At 45.2% G+C, this 23,509-nt stretch overlaps 1 protein-coding gene across 1 annotated transcript in view; it reads left to right on the forward strand.

The window, feature by feature from the left end:
- Positions 1 to 10,127, forward strand: part of ALDH1A2 (aldehyde dehydrogenase 1 family member A2) — a 96,769-nt gene extending 86,642 nt beyond the window's left edge. Inside the window, exons 11-13 of the mRNA XM_066276046.1 lie at positions 183 to 340; positions 648 to 722; positions 8,869 to 10,127. Coding sequence (XP_066132143.1) covers positions 183 to 340; positions 648 to 722; positions 8,869 to 8,941 — 306 coding nt within the window. The 3' untranslated portion in view covers positions 8,942 to 10,127. The remainder of the gene's footprint in view (positions 1 to 182; positions 341 to 647; positions 723 to 8,868) is intronic.
- The last annotated feature ends 13,382 nt before the right edge of the window (positions 10,128 to 23,509 follow it).

A 23,509-nucleotide genomic window follows, 5' to 3' on the forward strand; every position in this document is an offset into this window, starting at 1 on the left:
ACAAACTCTAAGGATAGACTGCTATGTAATCCTATTCTGGGCAAGTTTGGGTTATTTTACAGTTTTATGCTGCTAAATTTAAACATTTAAATAACAAAGGCAGAGACTACTTACTTTGAAATGTGGAAAGCAGGTGAAGAAATGGCGGAGCAACCTTGTTGGATCCAACTGTTTTGTTGCAGATCTTTGGCCCCGTTCAGGAAATTCTGAGGTTTAAGACTATGGATGAAGTTATTGAAAGAGCCAATAATTCCGACTTTGGACTAGTAGCCGCTGTGTTTACCAATGACATCAACAAGGCCCTGACAGTGTCTTCTGCAATGCAAGCTGGGACTGTTTGGTAAGATCAGTCTTGTGTTGTTGTTCTGGCCCTCACAGGGCCCACTGAGGGGGTCAGGGCCTCGTCATTCTCCAGCGCCTGAGTGAAATACACTCGGCAAGGATGGGCAGACTGCGAGCAGCTGGACTGCACCCTGGCAGGAGGTGCAGCCTTTACTGGTCAGGAAGTCAAAGTAAATCTTAAATTATAAATTTTTCATCTGGAAAAAAAAGGAAATAAAAATAAAACTTAAAAAGAGGTATCACGCCTGTGGGATTATTTCAGTGCAAGCAGATTTCACACTAATAATACTGTTTTCTTCTTTCAGGATCAATTGTTACAATGCCTTAAATGCCCAGAGCCCCTTTGGGGGATTCAAGATGTCTGGAAATGGAAGAGAAATGTAAGTGTTCAAAACCAGTGTTGCCTGCAGAGAAACAGGGATTGAGAATAGTAGCAGAGAGGAGTGCTTTCATTCTCTTACTCAATCATTTATTGAACAGATATTTGGTTGAACGTATACCACTATAAGCTAATCACTGTGCTGTGCATTATAAAGATGAATAAACACCATTCTCCTACCTTAGGTGGGGATGGAGTACAATTAATATACCAATAATTCCACGCAAGGGCTGCTGGAGAAGTATGCCAAACATCTTATAAATACAGAGGCAAAACCAATTAATTTTGCCTGATGAGGTCAGAGAACATTTCACAGAGGAAATAACGTATCAGTTTTTCAGGAGCAGGCATTCCAGGCAGAGAGACTAGGGAGAACCTAGGGGAGAAGGTACAACATTTACGGAATAGTCAGGGAGCAAAATGGAGTTTGATGTAGTTAAAAACAAAGGTCACCAACTGCTATCCATGACAAAGCTGGCCTGTAAAAATGTTTTGATGTGCTTCATAACATTTAACAGTCTTTACCTGCCATTCAAAAATGAGGAGACTAAATAAAATCTAGATCCCTTACTAATTTTCATCCCCCTATAGAAGCACTGTTGCAGCTGTGAGCTCTGCAGTTCATTTTCCCACCCCTCCTGTTGTTGAACATTGGTTGTCAATGAACTTTAGACACACCTAACTCACTCATCTGCTCAGCACCTATTCGTTCTTTGCATCTGGGAAAGCAATGTTAGGGCAGGGAGTGAATGAAGGGTTTAAACCCAATTTCCAAGGGCTTTAAGGGGCATTCTGAGAGAGCTGAGGGGATCTCAGAGTTTTTAAGGCCAAGATTCCTGGCACATAGAAGATGTTTTGGCAGAGATTATAAGAAGACCCCTAGAAGAAATTTGCAGTAACAATAATGATGCCATTAATTAATGCCTGATCTGTGTTTGGCTTTATGCTAACTTCTCTCCCAACATTGTCTGAATTGATTTTCACAATGATTCTATAGGATAAATACTTATTTTTATGTTGCAGATAGTTCAAAAGAGGAACTAAGGGTTAGAGTGGTTACATAGTTTGCCCAAGTCCTACAGCCAGGAAGCGGCAGGTCTGAGATTTGAACCTAGGTTTCAGTGGCTCCAAGTGCACTTAGCTCCCCTAATATCCAGGAGGGCCATACATACAGGCTCTGCAGGGACAGGACCAGGGCAGAGTCTCGCAAAGCTGTGGAACTGTAGCAAAGGAAGTCTAGATTCAAGAGGAATTTTGCCCTGACCAGATAGCTCGGTTGGTTAGAGCATTATCCCAAAGCACAGAGGTTTCTGGTTTGATCCTGGTCAGGGCACATACAGGAACAGGTGGATGCTCCTGTTTCTCTCTCTTTCTCCTTCTTCCTCTCTCTCAAAAATCAACCAAAAAATTATTTTAAAGAGATTTTATTTGCAGGCTTCATATATAAATGGATTATTTGAGTGGCATTCAGGGGATTAATGATAACCAGGGTCCTCCTGAGCTGACAATTCAAAAAAATTTTTTTTCTTTATTTTAAAAGGAGCTGGATCCATTTTTTTCTAAATCCTGTGACTCAAAAGAGGAAACACCTTCCATGCCCATTCCCTCTGCCATTACTGAATGCATTTTTTTCTTTTTTTAGCAAATACTTAGTTCACAATCAGCCTGCTAACAAGTATTGAGCACGTGCTGTGTGCAAAACTGGATGACTGGTCTGTGGGGAAAGATGCAGCTCATTAAGCTTCTTCAATTTTGTTGGGTAAATGAAATATACAACATTGAAAGAACCAGGAGAATTCCAGGAAAGACTGTTAAGTGATAAGAGAGGTTCGGGAAGGGGAGAGATCACTGTGAGCTGGAGAAGTCCAGGAAACCTTCAGATATGATCTAATGTAGGGACTGGAATTGGCCTTTAAAGGAGAGAAACAATTAGATAGATGGAGAGAGGGAAATTCTTTTACTGAGTTGGTGGGCAAAGTATGGGGCAGTGTGGGAGGAATAAGTTTTTCGAGGGAAAGGGCAGTGAATCCATAAAACTAACTCAGAGAGTGTACATGTTTTGGATCCTTCAGCAGATCCTTTCTAGCTCCTAGCCATTAAACCCTAAAGTAGGTACAGCTTTGAGGCAAAGAGCAGAGTTTCTGGAATCACAATGTTCAGATGTATATCCTGATTGTAGTGCTTAATAAGTGTGCAACCTTGGACAAGTTACTTAATCATTCTAGGCCTCAGTTTCCTCATCTACAAAATGGAAATGGTTATGGTACCTACCGCAAAGGGTTGCTGTGAGGATTAAGTATGTCAAACATGGAACAGAGTGTCTGGGAAACCTTCAGAAAATGTTAGCTTCTATCATTGTTATTGATCAACTTACTGTTGGTGAGTGTTATGTGGGTGATCCTACTCTTGCTTTCTTTTCCCTTCCCTTCCTTCCTTCCTTCCTTCCTTCCTTCCTTCCTTCCTTCCTTCCTTCCTTCCTTCCTCTTTCTTTCTTTCTTTTTTTCTTTCTTTCTTTCTTTCTTTCTTTCTTTCTTTCTTTCTTTCTTTTTCTTTTCTGTGACAGAGAGATAGAGAGAGGGACAGACAGGAAAGGAGATGAGATGCATCAAGTCTTTGTTGTGGCACCTTAGTTGCTCATTGATTGCCTTCTCATATGTGCCTTGATCAGGAGGACTACAGCAGAGCGAGTGACCTGTTGCTCAAACCAGCGACCTTGGGCTCAAGCTGGTTATTAGCCTTGTTCAAACCAGATGAGCCCACGCTCAAGCTGGCGACCTCAGGGTTTCGAACCTCCTGGGTCCTCTGTGTCCCAGTCCGACACTCCATCCACTGTGCCACCACCTGGTCAGGTTCTTTTTCTTTTCTTTTTCTTTTTTTGAGAAAGGGGGAGAGAAAGGGAGCGAGATGAGAAGCATCGACTCATAGTTGCATCACTTTAGTTGTTTATTGATTGCTTCTTATACGTGGCTTGACTGGGGGACTCAGGCTGAACCAGTGACCCTTTGCTCAAGCCAGTAACCTTTGGATCATGTTGATGATCACATGTTCAAGCCGGCAACCTCAGGGTTTCGAACCTTGGACCTCAGTGTCCCAGGTCGATGCTCTATCCATTGTGCCACCACCGGTCAGGCCTCCTTTTTCTTAAACATATTATTTTGGAAGTGTGGCAGAATTTTTCCTGAATTCCAGCTAGTATCACAAACTTAAGTTTCGTCTCTAGTAATGCTGGGGAGAAGGTGCCCTTGCTTGAACCTCTGCTTCTGGCCTTCAGTACCTCTCATTTGCTTTGCAGCCAGAACCCGTAACCAATCTGGGTCCTGTTTGTTCAATTATTGGTATACCTCAGCTTTTATAAACTCTTCATATGCTTCAGATATCTCTTCTCAACATGCCATGGCCTTATTTTCTGCTTCCACTTGTCAAGCTGCATTCAGCTTGTTATTTCATTTCTTGCCCCTGTGTTTTTTCTCCCCCATCTCTGAAAAGTTGGAGCAATCACTGATTCTGGGAAGGCTGCTCACATTGACTTTCCTGTTACAGATCATTAACAGGGTGAATCATGGGCATAAAATATACTTGTAATAAGTAAATGCTGGTTGATGGCTTCTGATCCTAGGCTCACCCTGGACCCTCATCATGGTTAAGCCTCTTGCCAGGATTCAGGCTGAGATATTGTCCAGGTCCAGTCTGTTCATATTAAAAACATTCCCCATGCCTAGAAAGATGGTCCAGGAGACAGTTTGATTGTGTCAGAACCACGCAGAACTGTGGCCTGATATACTGAGGAAAAACCTTTCGGCTCGTCTTGTCAGTGCTGTGGTGACTTGGTCTTCCCAGTGCAGTTAAACAGTAATTAGGAAACAGAGCTCTTTGATGACGCTCACTTCATCTTGTCTAAATTAGATGCTTCTTTGTCCCCAAACATGTTTTTCTAACTAACCTAGAGTGATAGGAAATGGTTCCTATAAGAGAACCTGTATTGTCCTGGCCCCCACTCCTCCTCCTTATTTAATGTCGTCTTAGAGACCACTTAGCCCCACATGTGGAAAGAATCGTTTATCTCATCGCCGGCACACTCCATGCAGCTTTGGTCGCTGACATCTCCGTGTCCATCTCTAAGAGGAACAGAGACAGGAAGTAGCACTTTCTGGGAACAAGCTCCATGGAGGGCTGGGAGCCCCAGATCCTCCCCCCAGAGAGCTTGGAGCGGGCTGCCCTCTGCAGGTTACCTGATGGCTGGCCTCTAACTCCTGGGGTCAGAGGCTTTGGCTGAGGCTCTCTCAGTTCTGCCTATTCAGCTAATTGCATCTGTTTCACTTGTCCCATCCCTTTCCTTCCTCATTTAGGCTCCCCTGAGACAAGGGATCATAGAGCCCGAGCTATAAAATATGTGTCAGAGTCAAGGGAATGGAAAGAAAGCTGTGAACCTCAGCATTTTAAAAATGAAGGACACAAGCTCTGAAGATGAAAAGCCCTAAATGAGGGCTTCTCAAGTCTGTGGGTGTGTGCACTTACGCATCATGCATGTGTGCTTATGCACAGCATGCCTGAGCACACTGTCACCTGCAGCCTGGGGGGAGGGGCTTGCTCAGCATGCCTGTCTGGGGACCCATGCTCAGAAATGCTGATTTAGTAGATCTGGGCTCAGGCCCAGCATCTGCATTTTTAACAAGCTTCTGGAATGATTCTGATGCAGGTGGTCTGGGGACCCTGCTCTGAGAAACGCCGCTGTGAGCCAGAGGAAAAGGCAGGGACAGACACAGCCTGAGCAGAAATCCTTGTTTGTTTAGTAAGTGAGTGTGACTGATTTCCTAAAGGGCTGACCGAGAGACACCAAAATCTAACACCTTACCGTATCTGTATGTAGGCATGCCAAATTCGCTTCATCTTAGGGAATGTGGCCTAGCCTGGCTGAGAAACAGGAACACAGGCCTCTTAAGGGAACCTGTGCCTTGACACATTGTCCAGCTATGAAGGCAACCACGCAAAGAGATCAGGACACCTTCGTAACAACACTTCTGCCTTTTATGCAGTACATTAGTAGGGTTCTTCCTTGCCTGTGGAGCTCTGTGTGCTATAGAACTTAATGGGATTCAGTGGAATTTAAGTAGATTTGAGAGAAAGTCTCTGGAATGAGATGGCAAAATGGCTGAAGACAGAACTTCGGGCTTTCAGAGACTTTACAACAGTGTTTCTCAAAGGTCAAGTCAAATGACCACCTGTGTTACCATCTCAGGCTCCTCCCAGACCCACGGAAACCAAACCTCTGGTGGGGTGGCCAGGGATCTACAGCTGAAGCGAGCCCCATGGGTGACACTTGTGTCTGCTGAAGTTCAGGAACTGTTGCCCGAGAGATGACTGGATGCCAGGAGGACGGGGTGGCCTCTCTGGAGTCACACAGCCGGTGAATGGCAGAGCCGCGTCGGCACTCCTGTCTGCCGCCCCGCCCCAGTGTTCTTTCTGTCTCTGTCCATTGCCCTGTCTCTCACTGGCTTTCTTTGATGCCCTGGGCTCATGGGCAATGCCCTTTCATGGCGGATTTGAGTCCCCTCCCCTGTGTCGGAGCAGGCTGTGTGTGGACCATGGTGGCAGGTGGCTGCCTGGGACCCAGACAAACAGCACCTCCAGTCCGGCAGGATTTCCTTTGCTTTGCGTAACCAGAGATTATAGGATCCACCAGTCCCACTTGGAATCAACTATCCTGCTTTCTGCAGGTTTCCTGTAGTCTACTTCCTTACATTTCATACAACCTAGTCAGAGATCTGAACAGGAAGAAAGTGGTTTAGGGTCTGTCCTAAGTGCGTGCACAAGCTAGGAAACAAGAGGGTGGTAACCTTGCTTCACACAGGAGGCGGACAATGTGTGTGATGAAGAAACACATTTAGAGTTGCCCCGGGGGCAGGAAAAAGTCCAGAGTGAGCCAGAGCTGGGTTGGTAATAGAGACTGGAGCCTGGACAGGGCTAATGAGGAAACCATGTAACAAGTGGGGCAATCCAGGTGTTCCTCTCGTTCCTGTAAACAAAGTGGCCAATGCAGGTAAGAGCAGCACGCATGCCCAGTCTCTCCTTGGCTGCTCTCTGATGTCCCGGGGCAGCAGGCATGTCAACTGGGGTGCCCGTGGTGCTCAGAGGCCTGGAGGCAAAGTGTCGGAGCCTTGTGTAGGGACGCGGGGACCCCTGGGAACGAACACTTGAACCCTTTAAAGCATGCCTTTGCTGGGAAGCCCAGTTACAATAACTGGGTGCCTTTTATACAGGACTGTTTAAAGACAGTTTTTCTTAATCCTTCCTTATTCAGATATATCTCTTAAGTGTTCTTTTCCTTTTTTATTATATTTTATTTTATTTTTTTCCTATCAGAGATGGTGTGTCAGCAGGGCAGAACTAGGGAAGTGGGGATGGGAAGAAGTCTCTCTCCCTCTCTGCCTCCTGCAGTTACCACGTGCCTCCTTTAAGGAGCCCGATGCTGTAAGCTGTACACCAAGTTTGGTGGTGGGCAGAGAGCTCAGTCAGTAAGATACACATCTGTTTGTGGGGAGACAGCCTGCTCAGGCTGCCCCCCCCCCCCCCGTGAGCTCAGGCAGCCCCCTCCCCCGGGGTGAGCTCCGGCAGGCCCCCAGGGTGAGCTCCGGCAGCACCCCCCCCCCCATGGCAGGCTGCAGTGCAGATGGACGCAGGGAGATCTGTAAACACAGAGGAGGAGGGTGCGCTACTGCTGAGAGCATCAGGAAGAGCTTCCAAGGTGTGACTTTAGAAAGAATAGAAGGGGAAAAAATTCAAGTACTTTTTAGAAAAAATAGAACATGCTTGATTGTGCAGTGAAATAAAGAAAAGAAAAAGGCAATTAAATTAAAAGGAGGGGGGAATGAGAAGGGCTAGAGAAGAAAAGTGAAGAAAAACAGCATCATGGCAGCAAGGCTCTCCTGCACCCCAACATCCTTAAGGGAGGGAATGGCTGGAAAAACTCCTCTGAGTGTCCTGAGGGCTGGAACGGGCTGCCTCAGCGTCCTGTGGCCACCTAGGCAGGTGACCCAGCTCCCACTGCTCCCTCTCAGCCCAGCCACCTGTAGTCTCCTCAGAGGCTGGGACCGATTATTTAGTGTTTCCTTTGCCCAACGCAGAGCAGTGCTGCCCCGGTAATAGCTCAATTATGTATGTTTACCAAACGAATGACAACCCTTGATCTATGACCAAGATCCCAGAGGCCTCTGTGACTGGAAGAAAAGTGGCCCGAGGAGTGTCTGGGGTGGGGGGTGTATGTGTGGGGGGCACCTTATTATCACTTCCCAATATTTTTTTAGCCAGTTATTTTTTATTACTGTCAGGGCTCTGGACAGTGTTTATTCAGGACTATGGTTTTTGTTTTGTTTTGTTTTTACAACTTTTTTAAATATATATTTTATTTATTGATTTTTAGAGAGAGAGGGGTGAGAGAGAGAGAGAGAGAGAAGGGGGGAGGAGCTGGAAGCATCAACTCCCATATGTGCCTTGACCAGGCAAGCTCAGGGTTTCGAACCAGCGACCTCAGCATTTCCAGGTCGACGCTTTATCCCACTGCGCCACCACAGGTCAGGCAGGACTATATTTTTAAAGCATTTCAGGTTATATGTGCTCTTTCATGGTGAGCCTTTGGGTGTTCATGTCTATTTATTAAACCTAAGGACCAACGAGAAGGAACTGAAAACTCCAAACCGGGAAGCCCTTAGCCGGGGAATCTCCAGGTGTCTCCGCTGGAGTGGACTGGCTCTCTGGGAAACCCATCAGAGCAGACATGCCTGGGGGCCCAGTGGCAGGAACCTGGCTCTGCTGCTGGCTGTGGTGCCCACCCAGGAGCACAGCCGGGCTCTCAGGGTGACTGCCAGCCAGGGCAAGCCTCAAAGCCTGTTTCTCTGAGTAATTGCAAATGGTGGCCTCTCTGTGTAATACTGTGAAGACAAATCACCCTTTACCTTTAAGAAACAGTGACCGCTCTTACGAGGCAGCTTTCCCAGCCCTGTACATGGAGGCTGGGCTTCCATTGGGGATTGTCACACGAGCCCCGGGACCTGCTGTGAGCAGGTGCTAAGCTGCATCTCCCGGGACTCAGCGTCACTCAGGTCCGGCTGCTTGGGTCTCTGATGTCTGACACCGTCCATTTCTGTGTCCAGGGGAGAATTCGGTCTGAGAGAGTACTCCGAGGTGAAGACTGTGACAGTAAAGATCCCCCAGAAGAATTCCTAAGAAGGCCAAGAAGGAAGGTGAAGGCCTGCCTGCACGACCCTCTCTCTCTGCTTTCCCTGTGGGCCCAGCTCTCAGGAGTCCAAAGTTGACAGTCTTATTTAAAGATTTAAATGACAACATGTAGGCCAGGCCAGTCACTGCATGGCTAGAGCAAATGGCTGGGTGCAGTCTCTTGGCACTCTGTAAGGGATCACCTTAATGATACCAAATATTGGGGAACGTGGGATGGAGGTACGAGGGGAGCTACCGGGACACCCACTGTCTCTGAAGTGGGGCTGAATAAGGGAGCTGTATTATTTGATGCCCTTTGTCACACAGAACTTTATCCTTAAGGAAAGGTCACCTTCCCGTTGTCTTCATTTTCCTCTCCAGGCTCTCCCTGCACACCCACTGCTCCTGCTCCTCCAAGGAGATTTCAGCTGAGCTCATTTGGGGCAGATGTTTGGGCCAGGAACAATTTTCCAAGGTTTTATAGCCAAATTACCATTTCATGTTATCCATTTCTTCAAAGCAAAACATTGAAATGGTTTTAGTTAGAGGCAGGCCAGATTGAAAATGCCAGAAGCTGGTACACTGCAGATAGACTGGGGAGTAAGCAAGATCTCGGTATATTCCAAGACCTGGCGTGGCTTCCTTACGTCCACAGCAACATGAGTGAAAGATCAGGAGGATGGAGATGCAGAGATCACATTAGTTCACACCTTCTGAGCTTGCTGCTTGTTTTGGGGATGTGTGTGCACACGCACGTGCACTTAATTCTTTCATGGTTATTCTAGAGTAAGGCAGTGGGTTGTTTTCATAAATGAATAAGATTTTTTCACCCTGGCTGCTTGCCTCAGCAGTAGAGCATTGAATCCTGGTGTATGAAGTCCTGGCTTCGATTTCCAGTCAGGGCACACAGGAGAAGCAACCATCTGCTTCTCCACCTCTCCCCGTTCTCTCTCTCTCTTTTCCTATGTCTCTCTCTTTTTTCTTCCCACAGCCATCACTGAGGAGGGCTCCATGGCCTTGCCTCAGGCACTAAAATATGTAGCTCGATTGCTGAGCAACAGAGCAGTGGCCTCAGATGGGCAGAGCATTGCCCGGGAGGGGGCTTGCTGGGTGGATCCCAGTCCAGGTGCATGTGAGAGTCTGTCTCTGCCTTCACACCTTTCATTTAACTAAAAAAAAAAAAAAAAAAAATCTTTTTCAAAGCTTATCTTTAAAATCAACACACACACAACACCTGAATAGCTGAAAATTCAGAAAAAGGGAATGCTGGGTGCCTTGCAAAAATAATTTTGTTTGCAATGCTGTTGGATAATTCTTAACTAAGTGAATTATCTCTGCATTTGATCTATAGCATCTTCTACACCTCCCCACCCCCACCAGGCTCCACTGCACCAACGGCTAGCTACTCCCAGAGCTTTGGGTGTTACTTTGGCTTATCATGCCTTAAAATGCCCTAATTCCACTGGCAGGAACCTTGGAAAATCTGGCCAAGCCTGGAGGTTTTCTTTTCCATTTGCATAGTTCCAGTGTACCACAATTGCCACGCTGCTCCGGAGCACCTCTCTCACCCGCAGTGGCTCCTCCACACACCATTCCTGCCGCCTGGCCTCCCGAAAGGGAGGTGAGAGGCCGCCTGGCTTTCTGTCCCCCTCAGCTACGCACTCCTCTCCTTTCCAGCGAACCACCAATATCAGCTTTCTTTCCTCCTCCCCACTCCAGCTGCTGAATCCTAGATGAAGATGATTTATTTAAATGTACCAAACATAACCTAGAGTATATGGAATATGGGCAACACATATATAACCTTCTGTATTCAACTCTTTTCTGCTTTCTAATCATACCAGTTTTCTGTTTCTAACCCTTGTCTATTCAAGACGTTTTAAAGAAACCTGTACTTGCTGTTACTTACAAATGACAGTGCATTCAGTGGCCCGATGCCTCGAGAGATGCCACGTTCCTGAGTTCCTCCATATGAATGTCACTCTCTCCCCTTCTAGCGTGTGTCTAAGAGAACATATCCATTAACCAGCTAGTTACCTTCGAACTGCAATATAGAATGTGAAAATGAAGATTTATTTCTTTTAATTTACTTAAAAAGAAACCTCTGTGCTAGCAATAAAACATTTATATTGTGTACTCCTCGGGATTATTTGGCTGTGTTTATAAGTCTTTGTGTCATACAAAATACATTTGAGTCCTTCTCTCAGCTGCTTGATGTTTCGGCTGTGTTGCTCCCTCTGGTGACTGAGCAGCAGTCTGGGAGGGTATTCTTGTAGAACGCAGTAAAGTAGACAAGACCATGATCTTCTGACACTACTCAAAATCTGTATATGCATAGCTTTCTGTGGCAAACAAGTATAGCCATCTATGAAATACATGCAGTGGCAATTCAGAATACCCTCTGTGAAAGCTAAAATGTAAAGGAGTTTTGGGGGCCCTGTTCTCACACATACAGGCCACATTATGAGAACTCACATTGCCAATGGCATTTAGCAGTAGCTTCCTCTTTATTTATCAAAGCAAAGCGAAGTCAAAGCTGACAACCTGATGCAATATTTTCACAGCTGTAGCAAGGAGGCTGTAAGGGGTGGACTGTACAGCCAGCCAGAGCTTGCTTGCTCTCTCTTTGTCCTCAGAGTTGAACTTTGGGGAAGTGGCGTCCACCCTTTAGACCTGCACTTCCCCACCTTCCAATCCTTGGAATCTCTACCCAAGTCCTGATGCAGTGAGATAAAAACAAAAAGTGAGACTTGGCCACAGAGGAAGTCAGACTTGGAGAGACACGTTGCTGTGGACTGGGATTCGGTGCTCTGACTGCCACATCTTGTCCCTCCGAGGAACAAATGGTGTGTGTGAGCGTGCAGTCCCTGGGACACTGGGTTGAAATGGATATGCAAGAGGTAGATTTCCTGTGGATCTCCCTTGTGTTCAGGAAGATGGGCACAGACTAATTGTCTAAAAGTCCTCCGAACAGGTGCCTTTGTAGAGTTTATTTGTAGCTGGAATTGTAGTAAGATAGACATACTTTGTTTTTCAAAGCATAAAAGTTGCTCAAACTTCATTTATTTATAATTCTGACATGAAGGCAATGTTACAAATATCATTACTAAAACACCGAGACAGTCATTGGTCATTTGACATTAGCACTGCATATTAATGATCTTTTTCTTTCTTTCTGTTAACTCCTGAGATTTCCATTGTACCATTTCTTCCAAAACACCATCAATGAATTCATATTGGCGATTACATTCCTTTTCATGACATTTTAGATAATAAAGGACGAGCATATTACAATGTAGGGACTAAAGACAGAAAGAAAAAGAATCCACTGGATTATGTAGTAAAATAGGAGGACACCCAAGAAAAGAGGAAAGTCCGAAAGAAGCAAGTAGAAGAGGTGGGTTTTGAAATGGGAGGAATGGGCTTTCAATAGGCAAGAGAGCAAGAAAAAGGTGTTTCTGGTGAAAAGACTGAGCTGTAAAGCTACAGAGGTGAGGCCACGGCAGCCTCGTGTGATTGCAAGAAGACAGGCTGGCCAGAGCAGGCATCCATGCTGGTAAGTTGATCAGCTTGCAGAGGCCCTGAGGTCAACCTGGTGTTGTAGTCACGTCATAGACAACAGAGCGTCTCCAGCAATTTCAGAGCTGGAGAGGGAAACAGCGGTTAGAGCGAACTGGTGTGGAGCAGAGTGGATGGGAGGAGAAACAGACTGATCATGAGATGAGTTCAGTGTAATGTTGCTCGGGTCGTGGGGATGGAACAGAAGGAAACAAACCAGGGGAGAATGCACTAGAGGTTGATGAGTGACTGTGAAAGGATGAAAAGTCGGAGGAAGCTGCCGAGCCCCCTGAGTAAGGGAAGGGCAGTGCTACCGCCGGAGAAGTTGAAACATGGAACAAAGTTCTGGGGGAAGGTTTTCACCTTCAGGCTTTGGATGTGTAAATGTGGGGGTGATAAAGATAGACATTTGGAGCTACGGGATCGGAATCTGGCTCAGGTGACCGGACTGTGGCCTGAGCATAAAAGGGGTGGCTCTATGTCCAGAGAATGCAGGAATGAAAACAGAAACAGGGCCCGGGAGAAGAAGCTAACCCGCAGGAAGGGAGGCGGTAGCGAGAGAAACAGGAGGACGTCGTGTCAGGTGTGCCCCCCAGACCCCTGGGGGAGAGCTCGGGGGGGGGGGCACGCAGCAGCGGGGCTGACAATGAGGAGGCCTGGAGGAGACCGAGCACCAGGAGGTTCTGAACTTCTCTCCTCATCTCTGAACTAGAGACTGCTGGTGTCTGTGGTCCAAGGGAGGTGTCAGCAGTCCCTGCCATGTGGATGCTTTATGCCATGAGCCAGGGGGCCTTTCACAGGTTACACCATGCTCAGCCCGGCCATAAGGTCACCAGGCCCCGAGAGCCATAGTGCCAATAAGTCAGCACCCACCTCAGAGCACCACGGAGAGGGAGGACATGAACTCACCATTAATACATGCCCCATTAAGTTAGAAGAAACTAGAGCCCGATTAGCTGGCTGAGGTCAGGGAGGAGGAAACTGGCCTTGGAATATGTGTCAAAGAGTGAATAGAATTTGGAAAAGTGTAGAGAGAGTGAGATAGCAGGGGAGAACATCTCCACACAGACTTTGTTCTTGCCATATTGGCGTCTTCTGGGCCGGGCAGGGGTGCAGCTGCCATTAGAGCAGAGATGCTCGTTGCCAGTTGTATGTACTGATATTGTCATTTATTAGTTTTTTTGTTTTGTTTTGGTTGACTGACATCCCAGAAATACTCATACTCAGTCACAAGATTGCTAAAAATATAACAGGAACAATAAAAACAAAATCACATGAATTAAAAGTGGGAGTTAAAAATGAAAAGAACAGCCGGTTGGCTCAGCGGTAGAGCGTCGGCCTAGCGTGCGGAGGACCCGGGTTCGATTCCCGGCCAGGGCACACAGGAGAAGCGCCCATTTGCTTCTCCACCCCTCCGCCGCGCCTTCCTCTCTGTCTCTCTCTTCCCCTCCCGCAGCCAAGGCTCCATTGGAGCAAAAATGGCCCGGGCGCTGGGGTTGGCTCTGTGACCTCTGCCTCAGGCGCTAGAGTGGCTCTGGTCGCAACATGGCGACGCCCAGGATGGGCAGAGCATCGCCCCCTGGTGGGCAGAGCGTCGCCCCATGGTGGGCGTGCTGGGTGGATCCCGGTCGGGCGCATGCGGGAGTCTGTCTGACTGTCCCTCCCTGTTTCCAGCTTCAGAAAAATGCAAAAGAAAATAAATAAATAAAATAAAAAATGAAAAGAACAGACACGTTGGAAACTGATGCAGCCAGAATGAGGCTGAAATACACATTCCGCAAAGTTCCACCACTCTCCTTAGGGGTCCGTGTTGTATGATGAGAGAAGTGATCCTAAGAACCTACCCTCCCTTGCTGTCCCCTCCCCACCCTCCACAAATGTTTACTATGCCAGGCTCCGGCCCCGGTGCTGGGATACAGGTGCCACGAGCCAGGCGCAGCTCCCACTCTTATAAAGCTTGGAGTTTAATACAGTCATCACAGCCAAGAGTCAGTGGCTTTCTTTGCTATCTCACTTTAACTGCTTGCCAGGCACAGACATGCAGTATGTGGAAGACTAATATAGAGCCTTTCCCATGTCTTCTTCGTTGGGAATCCAGAGAGACAACTCTGCCCACAGAAGTAGCTGACTAGCAATGTGGCACAATGAAGAGCACATTGCATTAGAGCAGCGGTTCTCAACCTGTGGGTTGCAACCCTGGCGGGGTCACCTAAAGCCATCGGAAAATACATAATGCATATCAGGTATTTACATTCCGAATAACTGTAGCAAAACTACAGTTATGAAGTAGCCACCAAAATTATTTTTTGGTTTGGGGTCACCGCAACATGAGGAACTGTATTGCGGGGTCACTGCATTAGAGGGTCAAAAAAGTGACTAGAGGCCCTGGCCGGTTGGCTCAGTGGTAGAGCGTCGGCCTGGCGTGCAGAAGTCCCGGGTTCAATTCCCGGCCAGGGCACACAGGAGAAGCGCCCATCTGCTTCTCCACCCCCACCCCTTCCTCTCTGTCTCTCTCTTCCCCTCCCGCAGCCGAGGCTCCATTGGAGCAAAGATGGCCCGGGTGCTGGGGATGGCTCCTTGGCCTCTGCCCCAGGCGCTGGAGTGGCTCTGGTCGCAACACTCGGGAGGGGCAGAGCATCGCCCCCTGGTGGGCAGAGCGTCGCCCACTGGTGGGCGTGCCGGGTGGATCCTGGTCGGGCGCATGCGGGAGTTTGTCTGACTGTCTCTCCCCATTTCCAGCTTCAGAAAAATACAAAAAAAAAAAAAAAAGTGACTAGAAGTCCTCACTTGCAGTCCCTTATCAGCCATTTACAAGTTGTGTGTCTTTGGGTAAGTCACTTAACTTCCGTGGGCCTCCACTTCCTCTGTAGGGTCACGATGACCATTCCTGCCCTACCTACCTCACAAAGTTGTGTGAGAATTATACTACATCACAGCTGGTATATTTCTTCAGTTGATCTGAGACATTGTGCTGCACACACACAACATTAGACAACTGCAAAAAGGAAAACAAAAATGATTCTGTTGCTTTGCTGATTAGTCCGGAGGACATGAGAATTCATCATTCCTCCAACAGCTTTGAGGCCATCAGGTGGGTTTCCTGTGGGTTTCCAAGGAGATGGACCCCATCAGAATTCCTCGAGCCAGTGAGGGGAAAGGAGATGAATGCAGCTCTGGCTGTTCCCCAAGATTCAGCCCTGAATGTTCAACAAAGCTGCATGATCAACAAAGCTCAGACGTTCCGCAGGGTGATTACCAGACCCGAAGGCTCTGGCCCAGCAGTCAGTGCCACCCCAAGTGTCTACACAGCAAGTGCTCCTCAGTGGAGACCAGCGGGGAGTGAGAGCATGGGAAAGTCCACTCTGGAACAGCCTGAAGCCTTCTTCCTAAACATGCACATTCTCACTTGGTTATTGGCCAGATTCAAAGGAAGATCATCTTGCCACTTAGCCTTTGATGTGAAACTGCTTGGATAATGTTTCCGTTGGCCATTTATCTATGTAGCAAAGAGGAACCTGAAACCAGCTTGGCCTGGGCCTCATTCCTGCGGAAGCATGAGCGTCTCTTAATGGTTTCAAGGTCTTTGGGCCTTGCCTTTTTTTTTGTTTGTTTGTTTCTCAAAAGCAGGTCCCTGTCCCCCTTTCCTATGAAGTGGATGTTATTTATCAAGTGGGCTTGAGTTGCCTAATTTCTTATACAATATGGTTTCCGCAGTCTGTTTGCAGAAATGGGCAGCCAGTTTCATATTTTATATTCTGAGCAGAATGAAAAGCATGCCAGCCCAGGAAGTCCTGAGCTGCAAAGAACAGAGATCGCTCCTGCCCCTACTCCATTGGGAGCCAAACACGGTGATTCCAGGACCCTGGCAAGTCCTCTCTCTTCCCGATTCCACACAGCTATGTCCAATTCATGGAAGGACAATATAGAAACTTTCCCAGTTCCTCTTGTTTGGTATCCTAGAGTAGGAACGCTCAAGCCTCTCGTAGGGGCAGCCACGTGGCAGTGAGCAAGGACCCACGGTGCTGCTCTGGCCGGAGCGTGGCAGACCCGCAGGCAGGGTCTGCTGGTTAAACAGCTGAGAACCCCGTCTCCATTTCCCAAGTTAGGTTCATTCATAAACAACACAGGATTCATGTAAAATTGAATAAATTCCAGATGTCACTTGTTAATACAATTAGCTCATGCTCCCTAGTGGCCCTGAGGGAGGTGTAATGGCCACAAACATTCTCAGAGCCTGCAGCAAACGTCCCCTCCCAGCCCCTAATTGTGTGTGCTAAGAAATGCTTTGCTCTGCCAAAGGGAATTGGGGACAGGAGCTTGTCAGGCAAAGGCTGGGTACCGTGTGCGTGCATGCCTGCGTGCGTGTGTGTGTGTGTGTAGGGTTACCCACTGCTTTTAACTGCAGATCTGACACACTCTACTTCCAGAAAGGGAAACCTGTTAGTCACAGAAATACCTTTCCCAATGGGCAAAGGAGCAGAATTTGAAAGTATTTCACTGTTCGCTAGCTGTGCACCCTTGGAAAATGAGCCATTCACACCCTCACTGTCCTCACCTGTAAAGTGGGGTGATAAAAATGTCCTACCTTACACAGCTGTTATGAGAATGGAACAAGAAATAGCGTGTCAAGTGCTTAATAGTTCCCATTGTGAGAGCTTAGTAAAATGGTACCAATTAATTCAAGTGAATAAATAAATCAGTATTCACTAGAGCTGAAGAGGTGGTACATCTCACATCCCCCTGGGCTTGGGTTCCCATGCAGAAGCCAGGCAGGGAGGGGACATCTACATTACGGTGGCCTCACACTGGCAACAACATGGATGGACCTAGAGGGTTCTGTGTCAAGTGAAATAAGTAAGACAAAAACAAATGCCATATGATTTCACTTATATGTGGAATCTAAAAAAACAATATAAATGAGCAAAATAGAAACAGACTCACAGATACAGAAAATAGACTGATGGTTGACAGAGGGGAGGGAGGTTAGGCAACTGGTTGTAAAACAAACTGGAAGTCACAATAAAGTACAGCATAGGCAGTATAGTCAATAATATTGTTGTAACTGTGTATGGTTCCAGATGGATGTGTACTAGACTTACCAGCGTGATCACTCCGTAAGGTATATACTGTAAATGTCTCATCACTTTGTTGTACACCTGAAACTAATACAATATAATTGTATGTTAACTGTAATTGAGAAATAAATTAATAATAATGATAACAAAGGTGACCTTTAGATGGTGGGATTGGAACCAGGCACTCACGTGAATGCTAGGATGTTGGAAGAATAATGGCCGTTTAAAATCACATGTCTGTGATCAATCAGTTCTGCTGAGTCACTGCGCTTTAGAGATTTCTTAACACAGAAGGTGCTGTTCTGGCTCTCACATGTTTAAAGAACAAGTAACAGGAAGGGGCAAATTGACGGGGGAGGAAAATGCTAACTGAGAAGAGGGATTTGTCACCTTGTGCTGAATCAACATTAGCTGTGTTTAGGTTATTATTACGTTACTGTTGTTATCATTGTTACTTCACTCAAGGAACATGGCGACCTCTTTGCCTAGTGGGAGCGTCACTTGTCTGGTTTGAATATTTAAACTGAAGCCCAGTGGAGATTCTCAGGGGATACCTCTGAAGGAGTCACATTCAGGAAAGGCAGCTCCTCTCCCCAAAGCCACCCAGTGTGACTATCTGCAAGCATGTGGCCCTTCCAGAGGGGCAGGGCTGCTCTGGCCCAGATGTTGAAAACAGGAACTCTCTCCCAAGCAGGGCCTTGTAAAATCAGCTAAACACAAGGGACCACAGAGAGCAAAGCTTAAAAATGCCTAGAACACATTCGTCTGTCCCTTTTGTCCTGTTTCATTCCCACAAGAAACCGTTACACTTACAAACAGCTTACTACATACAAGGCTTGCTCATAAGACGAATCGCTAACCTTAAAAAGCCTGGGAAAATAAAACTACACAGTGAACTCAATCTGGAAGGCTCAGCTTGGGGCAGGATGACCTAGGATTCTGATTTGGCTTTTTTCCCTCTTTCTCTCTCAAAGATAACAAATAATTAAATACGCAAAACCACAAGCATATTGGAAACACTTGTCTTTTCTTTTTTTCCACTTAACCTCAGTGATATCAAGGGCTTTGTCATAAATAAGCTTGTCAGGAGTTCTTTTCAGGAAACTAAACCACAGTTTTAGTCTTGTCTATTCAACACATTGTTCATAAAATGTTTTGGTAACCTTTAAAGCCCTAGTCTAGGAGAGAGGTTCCCATACCCTCCAATTAAATTCTTTCCTATTTTGAAGGTCATTAAGATAGGAGCTGTGCTTTATACGTGGGTTTGAGTCACACATCCGTGTCCTCTGCTGAGGAGGCAGGAAGGTCCGTGCTTGTGAGGAAAACATTCCACAGAGCCACCAAACATGCTGGGGCCAGGCCTTCCCAACCCAAAAATGAAAGCCTGGGGATGTTGGACCCAGCTGCTGCCCACTAGGGAGGGCTCGCCGGAGGGCGGGTGTCAGGAAGGGAGGCGGCCAGAGGACCTGCTCCAGGTGGAAGGCTGAGAAACCTTGAGGTATAGAGTTGGTCATCAGTGCTCAACCTGCCAGCCATGGTTCTCACAGAAGGGACTGGAACAGATATGTATACATCCTTGTTCACAGAGTATTATTCACAGTAAAGATGGAAGGAATTCAGGCGCCCATCAGTGGACGAAGGAATCATCAAAATGTGATATATACATATGATGAAGTGTTATTCAACCTCACAGAAGAAGTTTTGACACATGCCACAGTATGGATGAACCTTAATGCCATTATGCTAAAAGAAATAAGCCAGACACAAAAGAAGCATATTGCATCATCCCACTTACCTGTGGTGCTTAGAAGAGCCAAATATACAGAGACAGAGACTATAACGGTGGTTGCCAGGGGTGTGGGAGAGGGAAATCAGGGATTATTGTTTAATGGATTCGCAGTTTCCTTTGGGGAGGGGATGAAAAGTTCTGGAGATGGTCGGTAGTGATGGTCGCACTTAAAAATGCTTAAAATGGCATATTTTATGTTATCACAATAAAAAAGCCTGCTTACAAAACAATCTGATAAATTCATATACACACAGTGGGTTATGGCTGATAAAACTTAAGAGTATTGCCTGTCTCACAAACACATACTTGCATTTTAGTGGGAGGAAACCTTAGATTAAGGTTCCTTATGCCAGCTAGTACTTGGGGACCTACCTGTAAGGGAATGAAAAAGAGGGCCTCTCTTCTGAACCGTCCCTTTCTCAGACTCAACCTGACCTTCCTCCCTCGACTCGGGAGACCAGGCGTGTCTGTGCTGACATATCTACCTCCCCGTTCTGAGTCTTCTTCAAGTCTAATAGGCTTTTTTCCATCTTTAGCTATCGTTTGGGTTCAGTTTCTTGTAGTGAGTTCCGAGCTCTTCTTCTTTCTTGTGATCAAGACTGACATTTGCACTAAATAGTTCCCTTGACCACCTGCCTATTATCCTGAAACGGCTAAAACTGTGCTACTGGGGCTCAGAGCTGCACAAGCACCTGTTTTACCGGGGACTCTTTTCCAGAAGATCAATCAAATTTTGCAGCGCCTATCATTGAAAATACAGATTTAAACAGAAAGGAAATATTTAGACATGGATTATGTAATAGAATTTTAAGAGTTAAAGGGTACCTTTAAGATATTTTGTCTAATGCCCTCGTTTTACAGATGTAGAAAATGAACCAAACGGAGAAAAGACTTCCACACAGTAAACATTTAACCCAGGTCTTGGCACTGAAGTCCAGTTGTTTTTTCTCCTCTGCCTGCTGGGATAGAATTTTGGAAAAATTGTTTACTGAATCCTAGACCCCTATATTACTTAACAGGAGTAAAACACAGTCATTAATGGCACGTGTTTTCAGAAGGGCTCAAGCAGTGTCTTTTAACAGAGCCAATTAGCCCATTAGTACCCACTAAACACATCATCACCCAGTTTACCAGATTAGCTTGAAGAAAGCAGGGTTTGAAAGGCAAGGGATCTGAGACTAGGAATGTCCTTCTTGTAGAATTGCAAAAGGAAGATCTTGCGAGCCCTGGCAGGGAAAGGTGAAAGTATCATGGTTTGCAGATCGGGCTCTGGAAACCCAGATTTTAGTGGCTGTTCTGTTTCTAAGCAAGGGTGTGACTTAGCTCCCTCGGAGGTTAGTTTTCTTATCTGTAAAGCAAGCATCCTTTGTGGTGAGGGAAGCTCAAGGGCTAGCAGGGGTCCTTGAACTTGGCATCAGAGTCACTATAGAGAAGTGGTTAAGAACACTGCCCCTAAGATGCTTATGGTTTCACGACTTACATTTAAGTCTTTTATCCATTTGGAGTTTATTTTTGTGAATGGTGTAAGTTGGTGGTCTAGTTTTATTTTTTTGCAGGTAGCTGTCCAATTTTCATAACACCATTTATTAAAGAGAATTTCTTTACTTCACTGTATGCTCTTACCTCCTTTGTCAAATATCAATTGTCCATAAAGGTGCAGGTTTATTTCTGGGTTCTCAGTTCTATTCCATTGATCTATATGCCTGTTTTTATGCCAATACTAAGCTATTTTGAGTACAATGGCCTTGTAGTATAACTTGATATCAGGAAATGTGATACCTCCCACTTCATTCTTCATTTTCAAGATTGCTGAGGATATTCGTGTTCTTTTTTGGTTCCATATAAATTTTTGGAATATTTGTTCTATATCTTTGAAGTATGTCATTGGTATTTTAATAGGAATTGCATTGAATTTATAAATTGATTTGGGTAATATAGACATTTTAATGATGTTTATTCTTCCTATCCATGAACATGGTATATGCTTCCACTTGTTTGTATCTTCCTTGATTTCTTTTATCAATGTTTTATAATTTTCTGAGTACAAGTCTTTAACCTCCTTGGTTAAATTTACTCCTAGGGACTTTATTTTTTGTTGTTGCAATAGTGATGGGGGTTGTTTTCTTAATTTCTCTTTCAGACAGTTCATTGTTGGTGAATAAAATGTCTCTGATTTCTGAATATTAATTTTATATTCTGCCACTTTGCTGAATTCATTTATCAGGTCCAGTTTTTTGACTGAGACTTTAGGGTTTTCTATGTACAGTATCATATCACAGGCAATTGATAGTCTAACTTCTTCTTTTCCAATTTGAATGCCTTTTATTTCTTCTTGTTGTCTGATTGCTGTGACTAGGACTTCCAGAACTATGTTGAATAAAAGTGGTGAAAGGGGACACCCTTGCCTTGTTCCTGATATTAAGGGGATTGCTTTTAATTTTTGCCCATTGAGTATGATGTTGGCTGTAGCTTTTTCATAGATGGCCTTTATCATGTTGAGGTATGTTCCCTGTATTCTCACTTTGCTGAGAGTTTTGATCATGAATGGGTGCTGGATTTTATCAAATGCTTTTTTGCATCTATTGATATTATCATGTGATTTTTCTTTCTTTTTGTTTATGTGATGAATCACATTGATTGCAAATATTGCACCAGTCTTGCTTCCCCAGGATAAATCCCACTTGATCATGATGTATAATTTTTTTTCATGTATTGCTGGATCTGGTTTGCTAATATTTTGTTGAGAATTTTAGCATATAAATTCATCAGGGATATTGGTCTATAGTTTTCTTTCTTTGTATTGTTTTTGCCTGGTTTTGAAATCAGAATTATGCTTGCCTCATTAAAGGAGCTTGGAAGTCTTCCCTCCTCTTGAATTTTTTGAAATAGCTTATAAAGTATAGGAGTTAGTTCCTTTTTGAATATTTGGTAGAATTCACCGGTGAAGCCATCTGGCCCAAGGCTTTTGTTTGTTGGGACTTTTTTTTTTTTTTAATTAAATAATTTTATTTTTTTAATGGGGTGATATCAATAAATCAGGATACATATATTCAAAGATAACAAGACCAGGGTATCTTGTCGTTCAATTATGATGCATACCCGTCACCCAAAGTCAGATTTTCCTCTGTCACCTTCTATCTTGTTTTCTTTGTGCCCCTCCCCCTCCCCCTTTCCCTCTCCCATTCCCCCCTCCCCCCCGTAACCACCACACTCTTATCAATGTCTCTTAGTTTCACTTTTATGTCCCACCTACGTATGGAATAATGCAGTTCCTGGTTTTTTCTGATTTACTTATTTCGCTTTGTATCATGTTATCTAGATCCCACCATTTTGCTGTAAATGTTCCGATGTCATCATTTCTTATGGCTGAGTAGTATTCCATAGTGTATATGTGCCACATCTTTATCCAGTCATCTATTGATGGGCTTTTTGGTTGTTTCCATGTCCTGGCCACTGTGAACAATGCTGCAATAAACATGGGGCTGCATGTGTCTTTACGTATCAATGTTTCTGAGTTTTTGGGGTATATACCCAGTAGAGGGATTGCTGGGTCATAAGGTAGTTCTATTTGCAGTTTTTTGAGGAACCACCATACTTTCTTCCATAATGGTTGTACTACTTTACATTCCCACCAACAGTGTATGAGGGTTCCTTTTTCTCCACAGCCTCTCCAACATTTGCTATTACCTGTCTTGCTAATAATAGCTAATCGAACAGGTGTGAGGTGGTATCTCATTGCTGTTTTGATTTGCATTTCTCTAATAGCTAAAGAAGATGAGCATCTTTTCATATATCTGTTGGCCATTTGTATTTCTTCCTGGGAGAAGTGTCTATTCATATCCTCTTCCCATTTTTTTATGGGATTGTTTGTTTGTTTGTTGTTGAGTTTTATGAGTTCTTTGTATATTTTGGATATTAGGTCCTTATCTGAGCTGTTGTTTGAAAATATCATTTCCCATTTAGTTGGCTTTCTGTTTATTTTGTTATCAGTTTCTCTTGCTGAGCAAAAACTTCTTAGTCTGATGTAGTCCCATTCATTAATTTTTGCCTTCACTTCTCTTGCCATTGGAGTCAAATTTATAAAATGCTCTTTAAAACCCAGGTCCATGAGTTGAGTACCTATGTCTTCTTCTATGTACTTTATTGTTTCAGGTC

Source organism: Saccopteryx bilineata, chromosome 4 (assembly GCF_036850765.1).
Source record: "Saccopteryx bilineata isolate mSacBil1 chromosome 4, mSacBil1_pri_phased_curated, whole genome shotgun sequence".
In the NCBI taxonomy this organism is placed as follows: Eukaryota; Metazoa; Chordata; class Mammalia; order Chiroptera; family Emballonuridae; genus Saccopteryx; species Saccopteryx bilineata.